Below are 15,781 nucleotides of genomic sequence, written 5' to 3' on the forward strand. Positions count from 1 at the left end.
GGTGGGAGGATATATGTGAATCGTTTTAATAAATTGTCATTTTACTTTTTCAATTAAAACTTTTTCAATCCCTAGTCTTGTCTAACTGTTATATAGATGACCCACGCTGAACTGTCCCACCAAACTCAATGACAGGGGGGCGCTACCATCGTTCAACTATATGGTTTCCAACATGGCAAAAATCTGAACCAGCGATCCGGTATTGACGGTGGCGCCCCACTGTCAATGTCATCGACAGGACAGTCCAGTATTTTGGAACTATAATGTCAACAAATATAAATGTCACGTCAGTTGACTCAATTTCAGTCTTCTGTGCGTTTATTGTATTTTTATTTCAATGAAATAGTGCTAAAGGGTTAGTACTAAAAGTGAAAGCCTTTTTTCAGAAAGAAAACCAATGTGGTGCCCTTATTATTCATACTGTTTGAAAGTTACAAGTCAGTGATACAGAGTTACCGACATTATAACTCCGTAGTGATACCATACCAAAGAAGAAGTTTTCCTAAACACTTGTGTTATTTTTATATGTGATCAAATAAAAAGGATTAAGGATATTCTACTGCTCAAATGGAATAACTTATCCCAAGAGACTGAATATAAAAAAAAACCTCTCCATAGAAATTGTATTGTACACCTTTATCTCCGCCATTCGATTATTATTTGGCTCGCCTACGCNACTCAGAATTCTCAGAAACCATTGATTTCGTGTTTGTTTGTAACTGTATTAAATGTATGAAAGCTGGAAATAGTTATAGGTTTTTTGAATAGATTCAGTTCGTTCTTAAACATATTATTGATGCCATTTGCTAGGTCTCATGAAGCACTTTTTCAGTAAGTAACCATTTGTTCGACATCTTGTTTACCTACTATAAGAAATATTCGAGTGAGATCACTTATCGATTATTTTCGTCATCCTTGTTTGTATTAAATTTAATTAAAATACACTAAGGCTGAGATGCACCACCTAACTTTGACCCTAACTGACAATAACCGGTGTTTTATGTTAGACAGATTGTTGACATCCAAAATTTTGATGTCAATGTTAAAGTAAGACGGTGCAACACGGCCTAACAAATGTATCGTAGACAGTACTTTTTATTTTCCTCATAAATCTTTATTTTCTTTGTAAAGCTATCTACAAGCTTTTATTTACTTTGACATCAGGAGTTGTAAAATCTTGCAACTTAAAATTTACGTACTTCCCGTTTTCCCATTGAGCTGAAATTTTGGATGTCTACACAGGCGTGCAAAATTTCGTTTCATTTCGCACTATATAATTTAATTTACACGTGTTTTCATGCGATGGCTAAGTCAATATATTTATGTAAAACGTTAATGATTTCCTGGACTGGACTTGGTATTACATGGATCTCACAACTTTTTACCGTAGAACAATTGAGTAGTGAGACTTGGTTTTTTGACAAGTATTGTTTTTGATGGGTTTGTATTACAGAACGCATGTGTACCTAATGGGATAACTTTTGAAAAACACGATTAGATAATTTAAATTTCAATAGGTAGACAAAATTGATAATCCTTAATTATCAAAAATTTTAGCTTTCTCCAGTAACACTGATATTATTATACTGTGACTCATCAAAGTCACCATTGTCAAAAATATTGACAAATCGCGAACTGTCACGTCCAAAAAACTGACACGCGTCCGTCCTCCGTAAGCGCCACCGCGCGACTGATTGAGATTGTCCAAGCCGTCATGGACGATTTTTTCCACATTTTTTAACATAGTAACTAAATAAGACGCAATATAAAAATTTCATCCGTTAAAAGCCCTCAAGTTATTTCTGAACTTTAGTTTAGTAAAAGATTTAGAATCTCAAATCGCTTATTTTAAAAATAAAACCATAAATAGAAAACGAATAGAGGTAACTTTGGGAATTTATTCTATCGAGTCAACTTCATTAAATCGTGTTTCCATCCGTTAATAGCCCTAGAAAATATCCTCAACTATGCCCAATAAAAATCTTAGCCTTTAATTTTACTGTTTAGTACCTCAAAAATGAAAAATGAAAACCTCATTTTCGCCATTTTCTCTGCTACCCGGCCTTAAGTGCCGCGCGTGTTTTCTATACAAACTGAGGTACTTGCATACAATGATTAAATCTGTCGCCCCGCGCTCCGCGGCGAAGCGCGGCGCAGTGTGATAACCGCCTTAATAAGAGTTATTTACATAACCTATATTAACGATTGAATTTGATTGTTTTGGTAATTTGTCTTAGTTTATTTTGACTGGTGATTTAAAATAAAAATAATTTGTGTAAAAACTTTTGCAGTTTTTATTTACCATATTTATTAAACACAACTAACGAAGCTATATGAATCTATATTTAATATTCTTTGAGAACCGATGACTACAGAAACATCTATCTACATTTTGCACCTAGAATTGTGTATTATGAGTCAAATTTCACCCGAGCGAAGCCGGGTTTTCATCTAGTACTTTCATAATACCCAAATGAAATGCGACAGTTGGCAGCCGAGAAAGGCTCCCATCGTGTTAAATAAATAGAACTTTATGCAAACGCACGCGCTCATTGTTTCTATTTTCTCAGTTCTCACGGAAGTTAACCTTTCCCACCGCAGATAGATTACCATTATTGCGTTCGACTATTTCCAACAACCTGTTTTCATTGTCCGTTACAATGTGGTTTGGAAGATACCGATACGGGAATCAATAATACTAATGACGTTGTTATTAAAATCCGGTGTAGGTGGCAGGACTAGATTTTTTTATAACCATTTTATCAGATTAACATACTCGCACCGACATACCTTGCCTTCTTAGACTAACGTTCCAATTCATATAAATGCCACAAGGGCCACGGAATCCTAAAAATGATGGCAATATCCTTCATATTTTATTCTTATCCTTTTATTGTCCAGAACCGAATGCATTTACGGGGAATGCAATTGATATTCCCGAGTCTAAGGATTACCATAGCAGTTCAGATATTCCCTTTCCAAGGAAATATATTACACGTCCCACAAAACCCAACATATGGCACGTGAGGCAATTTGGCCGTCTACCGCCCGAGGGCACCACAAGGGACTGAAATACTGAATTTGAGTTGTGAATAAAATAAAGGGTAATGTTGACAGATACAGAGGTGCTTGTAGACCAGTGGCACCAGGTCTTAGGGTGTGATGACCAAAGTTAAGCAAACTACGTCGTTTGCGGATGAAGGAAGGCAGAATAAGGCATTATAAAAGTTGTTCCTCTTCCTACTCCTTAAACAGTAGTCAGAGGCCTCAGGGCGGTAGATAACTTGACAATCTGCCGAAGCCGAAGCTTCTTAGCTTACTTACACCCTTCCTCCTTCAGTTCTTATCCGACCTGCGTGGTTTAAGCCGCTCCATCCGCAGTTGGGAAGAGGCTTGGATCCTGTAATGGGACATACTATTTAAAGATTACTTCTTTGACAGATACAATGGTTACCTGCCCGCGGGCGAGAGGGGTCGCCGCCGGAGCAAGTTCGTTTTATACCGACGGCCGGCGGCGAACGGCGTTCGGCGGTCGAAGCACTACGTGGTCAAGACTCCGCACAGCAGCAAGGCGATCCTGGACGCCAGCCAGCACTCAATCTCTTACACACTCAGCCGCAGTCAGGCTGTCATCGTGGAGTACACGGAAGACCCCGATACCGATATGTTCCAGGTGAGTCTTAGTAATAATCAACTTGAAAAAAGTCTGCGAAGATAAACTGCTGCAATCTTACCAACAGCTAACGTTGACACATTTCGGTCTCTTTTCAAAACATTTTCATCATCTTGATCCCAAATCGCTTAAGTTTATTGACGCGTATAGATTCTAGCAAGAAAATGCTCGTGAAAAGAAAGCAGGACACATTATTTTGTTTACAGCTTCAGACGTAAAAGTGTAAGTGCCCCTTTTATCTAATTTACGTTTAGGGATTTTATCTCAGTTTGCGACTTGCGTGTTGCTTAAGAAAAGACAGCAGGGATTTAGTATTTTAGAACACGATGCCGAGTGTACATTTTATACGTGCTCTTTCGCGAAAATAAGAGCTACTAACCCCTCGGGATACTTTACATGCTAAATTAAATGAAAACATAAAACCTTTACATTGCAATCAGTTTTTCATTCTCTGCACTTAAAGCTAGAGTGGAAAGTCTGGCTTGTAGTAAGTAATAACAGCCTTACTTATAAACGTTTATTAAAATTAAGACACAGTTTAACGGTCTATTAAATAATATCTTAACTTAAAAACGATAATTAGTGTTAACCAACGTCTTAGTGACTGCTTAAATAACTGTCAAGTTAAACAGCGTCGGACCCTTGTTTAAAGCCCTAATTACCAAAATGGCGGATCAAAAAGTTAACAGCTGATGCGTGACGTGCCATGCAACGCGCTGTGTTGCTGCGCTGCGCGAAGATACACACAAAAAATAGCATGAAACACATGGCAAAGGTTGGCGCCATGTTGGCGCAAACATAATACAAAGTGAAAGTATAACAATAGATAGACATTACAACGGTTGGTGTTTCTTAATACCTACACAGTTAAAATAATTCAATTGACTAATAATACACCACATGTTACGTCGGCGAAACCCGAAACACTAAAAAGACTTGAGTTAAACATTCCGACAATAAAATCCTAAAGGCTTCCTAAGGGTGCATGTGCGTGAGAAACTAAAATTACCATGCCTTAAAATTGCGCTAAAAACTAACAAAGCATTTACATCTTAAGTTTGTACAAGAAGTATTACAATTATCTAGTGTATATTATTATAATTGGTACATAATTTTAATATGGCGTATGTGGGACATAGTCGCTACAGTACTTTTGTTTGTTTTTGTAGACTTGACAGTTGACTGACAGACAGCGTTTCATTTGACATAACTTTGACGTTTATTATTCTTAATTTTAGCATTGGCTTTCGGCATTTTGGCATTAGAACTGGTCTGAAGTTCGGTTCAGGTGGATTTAAAAAAGAAAAACTCTAATTAACAGTTGATTAGTTAAGTGACGCTTAAGCAGTGTTTATAAGTGAGAAATATTTAATTACTGATTAAGAAGTTAACGAGTCATTAGTTAATTAGTTGCTTAGACGTTGATTAGTTGATTTTTATAAGTAAGGCTGTAAGTCTCTGGCTCTCTGGGCTACAAAGCGATTAAATGGGAAAGTTTTTGTCTGTTTTATTTCCACTCGGTTGAAAGAACCGCACTTAACGTAAGTTAACATGTTCTTTACTTGTAACTTTTGAAATAATTTGTTTCTTTTTCTGTTTCTTACGCCCGTATTCACAAACATTACTATGAGGTCTAACAGTGCGCGTGGACGCACAGGGTGACACACTAACCAATCACAGGGCTCTATTTAACGCTGTGCGTTCGATTTACTGCTTCACTTAAGCAAGCATGGTTTGCATTAGATTATGTAAAACGTGTTTTGGGAAACTACTGCTGTGTACGTGAGAAAATACACGAGACCAACACGTTTTATTCTTAATCGTCATCCGCTTCAGCAATATGGGTTTTCCAAGTGAGACACTCGAGTCTTTGAACTGGCACACAGCATACCACAATGCAGTGTCCATTCGCAGAATTTATTGTATGTAACGTCTGGATTTATGTCCTATTTTTTTGTTTCGAGATACAACTTGCTCATCGAATGCGTCAGCATTCAGAAATGACCATATGTTTATGTCAGTCAGGCAGAACTTACTTGTACCAAGATCTCGGAGAAATTGAGGAGTCAGGAGTATTTAGTTTAACTTCGTACAAACTCCATTAACTTCCAGTGTCGTACACATCTACCAGATTGTCAGTTAAGTTCCTGTTCCCAGAATAGGCTGTCTGAATTCGACCCACATAGATTCCTTTAGCTACGGAAATGTAAACCTAACTTCCAAAGGATCTTCAATTTGTGTTTGCTTCCAACTTGCGTAATGAGCTAGTTTGTTATTTACGAGTAGCAGCTGAAAGATGTAAGCCTTCAAGCGACGGGAACTAAACAAGTTGCAACACAGCAGAGATAGCGTGAATGTATCCCCATGTCGAAATTGTTTCATGACAAACACACTTCGGGTCCCCTTATCTGGTTTCTGTTTAAACTAGTGTTTCGACGATACTCTGTTACACACAAACAATAAACAAAAGCGACGGGAGAGATATGGGCTCGGCCGTACGGCCCCAGTCATGTACGCGTTATTTGTATCCTTTCCAACCCTCGTGGATAAGGATAAAACTAGTTCCAGACAATTGCACATTGATTTCTGCGTGAGAAGGCAGTGGCCTATGAGCTTGCAGTTTGCAAGTAGGTGGCGAAGGCGATTGATGACGGTTGTGTCGATGGTTGCGAAATATCTTAATGGTCTCTTGTTTGATCTTGTTTGAGATGTTATTTTAGGCCACAAACATTTTGTCAGCATAGATTTTTCAGGAAAACCGTTGGTTTTGTGCCAGAACGCGTTATACGATCGCGCGCTAATGGAAATATCAGACAGGCTGTCGAAAATTCGCCGGCCGAAAATGCGTTAACGTAATTCGATTTCCGCGCAGTTCACTTTTATCGGCTCGAGAGGGTGTGTTTATAGGTTTAAAGTTGATATTGTGCGCAATGTGGCGTTGTTTACGCGTCTGGTATCTTCGTCCCCGGTATCTAATCGCACATGGGTTAGTGCCCCCCGGAGCGAGAACAATGCGTTGGTCCCTAGTCCTGCCGCATCGACACGTGGAGACAACGACCCTGCCTCTAAACACCAAGTAAATAAACACAACGTCATCGTTGAACGTATTTTCCGTCTCATACAATTTCCGTGCTTCTTATTTAGACTAGCGTGGGCACTAGTGGGCAGACTCGCTAACATTACGAATGTTTTTAAAAATTCATAGAATATTATTCGCCAGAAATTCATTGGTGGACTGGCTACGGCGTCTGATTTTATTTTTTACACAGAGAAAAGTCGTTAAAATAATTTCTAAAATATTACCATTCATTGTTTTAATAACTAAGCTATTAGCTTAATTAAACCGAGTACATTATTACATATCTCATTTATCATGGACATAAAAGTTGCTGCCCACTATTCTATTAATGCATTAATTTTAAAATTAAAATTAATTAAATATTGTTGATAGTATTGTAGACCTACTTAAACTAACGATGTTTGTTTATGAAATTATCAGACTACAATAAATCATTAGTATCACAGCAATTCAATAATATTGACAATTATAACGCATCGTCTCGAAGAAAACACTACGCAATCTCGCTCTTAAGTCCTCTAATCGAGGATAACACGATATGGGGCGTATACAACAACGCAGCAGACAGAGTAACATCGAGTGCCTTTGTCTGGTACTGCGCGTCAAGTTTCAGGACATTGTTTAATGAATGCGCGGCTTAATTCCTATGGGACGGCAAAGTTCGTTGTCGCCGGTCGACGCACCGCTCCACATCCTGTACGCTTTCATTGTTACCACTTACGCGGCCACTTGCCGCAACCCGCAACTGCACTTAAATGATGCCATAAACACAAATAAATATTTATTCACTCATAACATTAACCCAGCGGAACCGGCGACCTGGCATTAGCATTGCTTGCTGCGTCACGAGGAGTTTGAGTAAACAATCGGACATTGACGGTCTTCATTCATTTGCACTCTCCAAACCTATATCTTTGTTCAGTCGACAGTCTATCAGACTGTACATTCCATTTGCAAACTGGCATCTATTTACAGCTACATAAGATACCACATTTTTAGAATTTGATGTCTGATGTCTGTCTGTAAAATCGCAATCGTCTACGTTTTTGCGTCTTCTTCCACAATCGGGCATCCTACTTATCAGTTATCAGTATGTTAACACACGATAGCCATTGCGAAATCAACACGAATTCCTTTGTTTTGCTATGATACTGCGTTTTAATTAGTTAGGGCCCATTTAAACGTTTAATTCCTCAAGCGGAAGTACGTGCCTACATTACATTCGGCCTCGGTTATTGACTTTAGATGTAGGCCAGTGTTAGATATGCGAACTTATTATTTGACTTGAATGGTGTGCGATGGCGTCTCTTAGTTGATGAATGGGGCACCGCCTTCGCAATCTGGGACGAATTCCGACCCATTGACCAGAAAGCGTTATTTGTTATCGTTTGCGAGTCGCGATACTCTAATTGCATTTGAGATAATATTGTACGTTTGACCTACTTATGTTAAAACGTTTTGTTGGAGTTGAGCTAAATGCAGTTCGATGTAAATCTATTTCATTTACCCTCATTTATGCACTTGATCATTCTACCAAGAGTCCAAGATGTTAAAATGTAAACCACTATTTCTTCTGTTAAATATACACCTACCCACTTGCCAAAATAGTAGAGCTCCTGCTCAAAATTATGAACTTTTTATGTATTAATAATTTACTACTACTACTCTACTCCATGAACTAGGAATTGCTGTCAAATAAGCTTTAGCCCTTAAAAGATACGGTAGAATTTACTGGTAATTTAGAACGAGCAAAGTTAGATCTCCCAATGAAGTACGTCTGCGAAGTATGAACGCCGATAACTTGGTGTTCAATGGAGGTAGATTGCTTCTTTGTAAACGAAATCGCTGCTATTAAAGCACCGAATGGAATTTACGAGCATGATTGGAGCATTCATATTGCGATACGAGCATATTATTATTTGAGATCGGGAATAAGTAATCTCAAGTTTGTTATCTCGATAGCTCTTGATCCAATTAAGAATAAGGGCGATTGTGAAATGTGGCTCATCATGATTATTCATCATCATCATAGCCTACATTAATTTATTAAGTGGTTGTGTTGCAAGTACTAAATAATACTTAGGAATTGACCTGATACTTTCAGATAAGAAACTTTATACCTTTATTCTGTCTTTTGGAATGTTAATGATGACTATGAATCCCGAATAAACTACATACTAGATAGTATACCTACCAATAGTATAATACCTTTGGGACGAGCTTTTAAAAATTAAAAGAGTCCGACCGCAAAATGCCTATGAAACTTTCATGGAAAGTGGTCTAGCGAAATGTCAGCGGTGCAGTTATCCGCGTGACGTCACGGATGACCCGCTCCGCATGGCAATGAGGGTGGGCCGTGACGTCACGGGGGGCGAAGCCGGAGACGGCTGCGGCGGGCCAAGGACGTCGCCGGGCCGACCGGCGCGCAACACCCGCCGCAATCGATACACTATGGCTGGGTTGCACCATCATACTTTAACTTTTGCCGGTGGTGTCGCGGAAGTCTAAGGCTGGCGACACCACCACTCGGGCGATGACGGAACGCCGCGGAGGTTTTTCTTTACAGGACGGAGCAGCGCCATTTTCAGGACGCCGGGAGTCCCACACACACACGGCACCCTGTCCCCCGGCAGTGGTGACGGTGCGCAAAGCATTTCAACCGCTGCAAAAAAAATATCACTGTAACTTTGACAAACGTCAAAAATCTGTCAAACTTCATACAAAAACACCGGTTATCGTAAAAGTTACGGTCAAAGTTAGGTGGTGCAAGTCGGCCTAAGCCGGCACGCGGTTTTGTTCTGTCTGACTGATGATGTCACATCAAACTACTCCAACAAGTATAGTCTGATGTACTGGTGCCCGTACGAACCACTACATCATCAGGAAGTCTCCAATGCAGAAGCCCGATCCTCCCTGACATATCAGATACATATCAGACAAATAAGCCTACATTCTTTACTTTACCCCTACTCAAGGAATTTTCGCAGATTCCGGATATTCGAGTCTAGGGCTAGACATCAGAAACTTAACGGATCCGCTTAGAAATTGCCCCCGGATTCTGTCCTGTAAAATAATTCCGTCTCCGTACCTAACCTAATTATTTTAATCGATAGTTTTTAATTTCTCGTACTTAAACAATAGTGGCTGAAGTTTAGTTTTTAGACTTCTTATAAAAATTATGACTCCGATTGCTATTTTATTTCCATTAATCACCGTTAATTACAATTAAGGCTGCTCGATCGTCTTTGAAGTCGCTTTCGCGGTTGTGTTTTGTTTTTGTCGCGAGAAATTAACAATGCTGGTTTTATGCTTCTTTTTTTATAAAAAAACTTCACTAAGGTATTCAATCTTGATCTTGAGGCATAAACGAGAGTGTAGTTACTAGTCTGTTAGCTTTCGCTCGGAGGCGAGTAGTAAAACAAGTTCCGAGCTACACTACACTAGCTCACGTCTGTGTTTATTATTATTAAAGTGTCACGTAAAAATCTCAGTGACAATCTAATATTGATGCCGTACCCTTGAGCTCGTTAAATATTCACACGGCGGTAATGTGTTTTTTAATAGTTTGTATGTTGGAGCTTTTATGGTTTGCATAGATGTAGGTTTGAACATTGCGGTCTTTATGGCATTTTTATTAGATTCTCACCCTCCAGTTTTTTTATTTATTACAAAATAAAAGGGAGTAAGTACAACCTTACACCAATAATGTATTGTTTTTTTCGTAAGAGCTCACTGAAAATTTACAGAAATGTCGCCGATGTTTCGTTGGTTACATGAAACGGTCGACAACTTTAAGTTCAAAGCAAAATACGATACAAATAAATTAGATACTTTTTGGAAAAATGATTGTAACGCAAAAAGAAAATGAAAAATACAGTCTCACTTATCTCGAAATAATACATTCCCATGTTAAAATGACAAACATCCGTGTAACAAAAATGGTTCTGTTTACCGTACAGTAAGTTACGGCTGTAATTCCGAATATCTAGGCTGCATTCCTAAAATGTCCGCACTAATAGGTTGAGAGTGCGGTCCTGGCTGTTGGCCAGGGGGTCGATTCTTGGGCTATAAATAGAGTTAATTTAGAAATAGGAAAATAGTGGAATTCCTAATTTTCTTGAATACAAATCAAGTTACACGTCTTGATGGGTAGCTGTTGAATTTATTCGACTATTAGTCTTTTTTTTTAATTTGGGCATTTTTAATTTCAGAGAGAGCGCTATTTCAACAATTAAAATTCTAAATCACGTAGGAAAGAGCAACGCGTAAACCGACTATTAGTCTTCGAAATAATTCGAATTCTACAGCGCTATGTTTACTTGGTTTTTTTTACTTGAAATAAGTCATCGTCATTTAGACTTCATTACAATACGTCGATTTCTCTAATTTACCAGACGCAAATGAAGGATTTAGCCTACACTTCCCGCTGGTCAGACTAGTTAGCGAAAAGAACGAATCCGAAATTTTGCTCTATTCTATGGTGCAGAAATTACACCAGAATCGGCCCCTGGCGATCGGATTTACTAGCGAAAGTATTTACAAGCCATGTTTGTACTGGAGTAGTTTGCATAGGGGAGACCTAGGAGAGTTGTGACAATTTTTACTTTAAGGGCCATATCTCGCTCAAAAAACATTCCACAGCTATGAATCATACAAATTAATGTAGCGCCGTTCCTTCTGTTTTCAAAACAATCACCAAAGTTAACTAAAGTATTAGGGTTTCTAAGAAAATCACCAAAATCTTAGACCACTTCCTCTGTCACAACTCTCCTAGCACCGAGGTAAGTTGTGACAGGTACCGAGGTGAGTTGTGACAGCATTGTATTTCATCTATTACATATAAAAATACCATAATACTCAATCAAATATGATTTTTTTAGCAAAAAAGTACTTTAATCATCCTTTAGTACCAATTAAAACAAATAGTTATAGGATGTCGTTACACAGATTGAGCCACATTTCTCCAGCTTTCATTTTTCTCCTAAGTACTGGTTTTTTTTTTATTATATATTTTAGCTAAGTACTTCTTTACTCTAGTCACTTAATATTGTATTTTCTTTCTCTTCTATAAAAATAAAATAGTCGTGGTGGTATAATCCATAGACGGAGCTTCGCTTTTTGGGTTTACTTGATAAGCCTCTTTCTTCTTAATATATCTTGACAAGTTTAGATTGTAAGAGGTCGCAGCATATTTTATCTTAAACTTTAACCCTTTAACCTAATAACTTCATACGCCAGGTCCTAGATTTCGACTCTAGCAAGCAGTTCCTCTATATGGCTTTCATGTGTTTTTATTAGGCATTCTGAATCAAAAAAGTAACAGCATCCAATTATACAACTTATGAACCTACTAACACACAAAAAACATCTAAAAACATCGTGGAAATGGCCCATCAGAAAAATTAAGTAAGCTAGGAGAGTTGTGACAGCCTGTCACAACTCTCCTAGGTGTTTAAAATGACGACTTGGTTCGAATAATAATTTTTATTTTCTAAACACGATGTGCACACAAAAGATAAGTGCTACATTTTGAGACCTGAATAACCATGCAACTTGAGAAAAAATAACATAAAAGTGCACATATACTAAAACATGATATAAATTGAAATAAAATTTTGAAGAAAAACTTACTTTTCGCATTTTTTTGCACACAGGCGTCATATTTACGTAACCGTGCCTCTTGCGCCGCCCGCAGGTACTTAGTCAAGAAGAGCGTCTTAAAAGCGACAAACAAGCGTTTTTACCAGCTTCCTAACTATATGAAGTAAGGAGAAATCGTCCTTGTCACAACTCACCTCTGTCACAACTCTCCTAGGTCTCCCCTACTGCATGACTGCATCTCATAGCAAAATGGTGTTGCATTTCATAAAAATACTAGTACCTACATAATACTTAACTCTTAACAACTATTATGTCAGCAATAAGAATTAAGGGTGTCTACAACTTCTTCCATTCTAATATTAGTAGATTAAATAAAGGTTAATTTGATAATTGATCGCTGCTATTTCTATAAATAACATGAACAAAATGCTTTTAATTTTGGACACGCATTGTTATTGTTATCAACAATTTGTATATTTAGCTTGCTGCTGGGACGTTTTAATGAAAATTGTTCTCGCGGCTGAACTGGGTTCGTGCCAAGTAGGGCTGTCAACCCCAACAAACACAGTTAAGTTAGTAACCGATTTTAATATTAACACGGTTCAACTAGATTATTCTCTAAGTCAGGGTTTCCCAATTTTTTTTTTGCCAAGGAACCCTAATTGATTATACTTTTCCTAGCGGAACCCCCGTGCTACTCCGCCCGCACGCCCTGCCCCTCCCTTGTGCGTAAACAAGTCGGTGCGAGCGAACAACGTCGGTCACGAAACGTGGGATAATATTTTTTACGGAACCCTTGCGGCCTTTCCACGGAACCCCATGGTTCCGCGGACCACCATTCGGGCACCGCTGCTCTAAGTTACCGTGAAAATCAGGCTAAAAGGCTCAAGATTTTGAAGGTTCATTTCAAGGCAACTGGTTTTACCATAAAAAACAAATTAGATTAGATTCTTGTCTTGTAATGTTTTGTTAGTAGTTTGCATGTTGTCAATGACAAGGTCGTCCCTATTTCAAGCGATAGCATTATTCTAAAATGGTTTGCGAACATCTATTGAAGCTGATGTAGTCAGTACCTATCTAACTGCTGATTAAAAGTTACGTTTTGGTAGATACGTCTTTTTGTGACGAGCTGAAATGATTTTTGCTTTCAGCTGTAATTTTTAGCTATCACAACTTTACAAATGTCCTCATGTCTGACTCCTTAAAGATATCAAGGATAACATAAGGATAAGGATGTCAGGTATCATCCATTCAATGACGTATTTACAATCTCTTGCTGGCGCCACTGGTCAGTAAGGTCCAGTTAGTCCAGTTACCTGCTGTCTGAGACGGTCTCGCCAACTGGTGAATGCAAATAGGCTATTATTATTTGCTCACAGCCCTCACGCTCATTCAAGATGGATACCACACAAAGCGAGCATTATAACGAGCCGCGAATACGAGTATTAGGGAAATCGAATAATCGTGCGGGGCGCAGTCTCCACTCGATTGCCATTCGGTTGCGGTTGCCCGTAGATGGAAATTCGCTCATTATCTCTTAATGGCGGCCCACTTACCTCATTGTGACCTCAATCGTCTTTACCATAAAATAGGTGTTTTTACACAGAAATAGGCATAAGATATTTAGACGTTTAAAAAAACCTGTTTTGAAGAATTTGTTAATTTCCTTCCTCTACATATAAAGTCTTCCTCATTGTTGAGTTTCACCTATCGAGTACCACCCGACCCTTTTCAATGAAGAAGAAACTAATGCTAAGATCGTATAATTAATTTTATTCTAACAACGTACCTAAACCACAAAATAAAGCAAGATTTACCTAATACGCACCTGAGTTTTAGAACCTTTCGAAACTACAATTCAGACAAGTTTTTCTCTATTTGCCTGTATTAAAGGCGATGTCCCCGGACGTTTCTTGGGACATCAAAGGTAGAATAATAAGAATAGCAATAGGGACTCGGCCCTCAAAGGGTAGGATTATGTTAATGTACACAACGGTAATGGAGCAAGGTCTTCTTTAAGAATCCTTCCATTTACAATGTGCCTAGTACCTGTTTGTGAAGGTTTGTAAACGACCCTCGAAGGTCCCGGTACTTTTTAAGGGACAATATACCTACATAGAGTTGGGTACGAAAGAACCCATCTTTAATACTTCATCTCGACGTGGTGGTTCATGATTCATGTGGATTGTGGTCAGTCACTCACTATATTTCTTACCTGGACATAAATATGGATCTTCATATCCTTAATTTGAGAAATGGGATGCCTCTGTATAACTTTCACCTCCTTAAATTTTCGTGCGATAAAAGTTATTATATGTCCTTTTCAAACGTATCTTCATACCAAGACTCAAACCAAGATTTTAAACATAGAGGAAGGGTTTTAATGCGTGATAACGAAATAAACAAACGTTTCAAGGAAATGTTTTCAATTAAGTAATTACTTCATCATTCAATGCTGCTTTCAGACCATAAAGTCAGATGCATTCCAATGCAACCGCTAAAATAATTTTGCTGGAAATACTTCTTGTACAGCAACGTAACCCAATTACTATACTGCATGCTACACATTTTTCTACTATCGTGGCAATAACTTTAACTTTATCACGTTACAAAAAGTCAGGGATTGCCAGTTACTTGCTCTAGTTGTTATGAATGAGTAGGTAAACCGTATTTCGACTAATAACTAAGTAACAAAGTTTTGTACTATACTGGATGCTTTACTAACGGTTTTGGCATGTAGAGCTAAGTAGAACGTTGAAAAGGCGGATGAAAGAAAGTATTAAAGTTTTCAAGTCTTGGTTTCATTGGGCGTCTATCTAATTACACGTAGGTACACGTTGCAAATCGAACACACAGCGTTGAATAGAGCTCTGCGATTGGTTCGTTACGTCAACTTGTGCATCCACGCGCAATGTGAGACCTCATAGTAATGTTTGTGAATACGGGCGTAAGTCTTGGATTCATATCTAATACTACATAGGTACACGTATGTGTCGCTAGACATAGACGAGACACGAAACAGCAGACGTCCTTTTACGTGGTCAATTTAGTCTATTTTGTAGAAATTGACGATACTTACCAGAATTGTCGGGATAAGTCGTCCGATATCGCACGACTTCGCTTGTTCCTTGTAGAGAACAATATCGTCCCAAGACTGGCGACTGTGAATACTAAATCTAAGGCTATTATTATTTATTCTCTATCATAGATAGACAAGGTACAATCGTTTCTCGTCTAGTGGTGTCGACTCATTACTAGTCAACAAACTTCCCCAATCAATTTTCAATCTAAAAATCCGTTGGGAAATTCGTTGGTGGATGATGATGGGCTGTCGACTGTATAATCATAGTATGAATTTTACTAGAATACCTTCTAGGTCAATGCCAAATAATTTGTCTAGGTATTATACTGAAATAATTGGAACTGGG

General features: G+C 38.4%; 1 protein-coding gene across 1 annotated transcript in view; it reads left to right on the top strand.

Annotated features, from left to right (window-relative positions):
• Nucleotides 1-3,107: 3,107 nt before the first annotated feature.
• Nucleotides 3,108-15,781, top strand: part of Pli (E3 ubiquitin-protein ligase pellino) — a 45,223-nt gene continuing 32,549 nt past the window's right edge. The window contains exons 1-2 of the mRNA XM_028305300.1: nt 3,108-3,157; nt 3,442-3,673. Of these exons, the coding sequence (XP_028161101.1) occupies nt 3,108-3,157; nt 3,442-3,673 (282 nt within the window). The remainder of the gene's footprint in view (nt 3,158-3,441; nt 3,674-15,781) is intronic.

Source organism: Ostrinia furnacalis, unplaced genomic scaffold, assembly GCF_004193835.3.
Source record: "Ostrinia furnacalis isolate ACB-3 unplaced genomic scaffold, ASM419383v2 OfSCF1653, whole genome shotgun sequence".
NCBI classification, from domain to species: domain Eukaryota; kingdom Metazoa; phylum Arthropoda; class Insecta; order Lepidoptera; family Crambidae; genus Ostrinia; species Ostrinia furnacalis.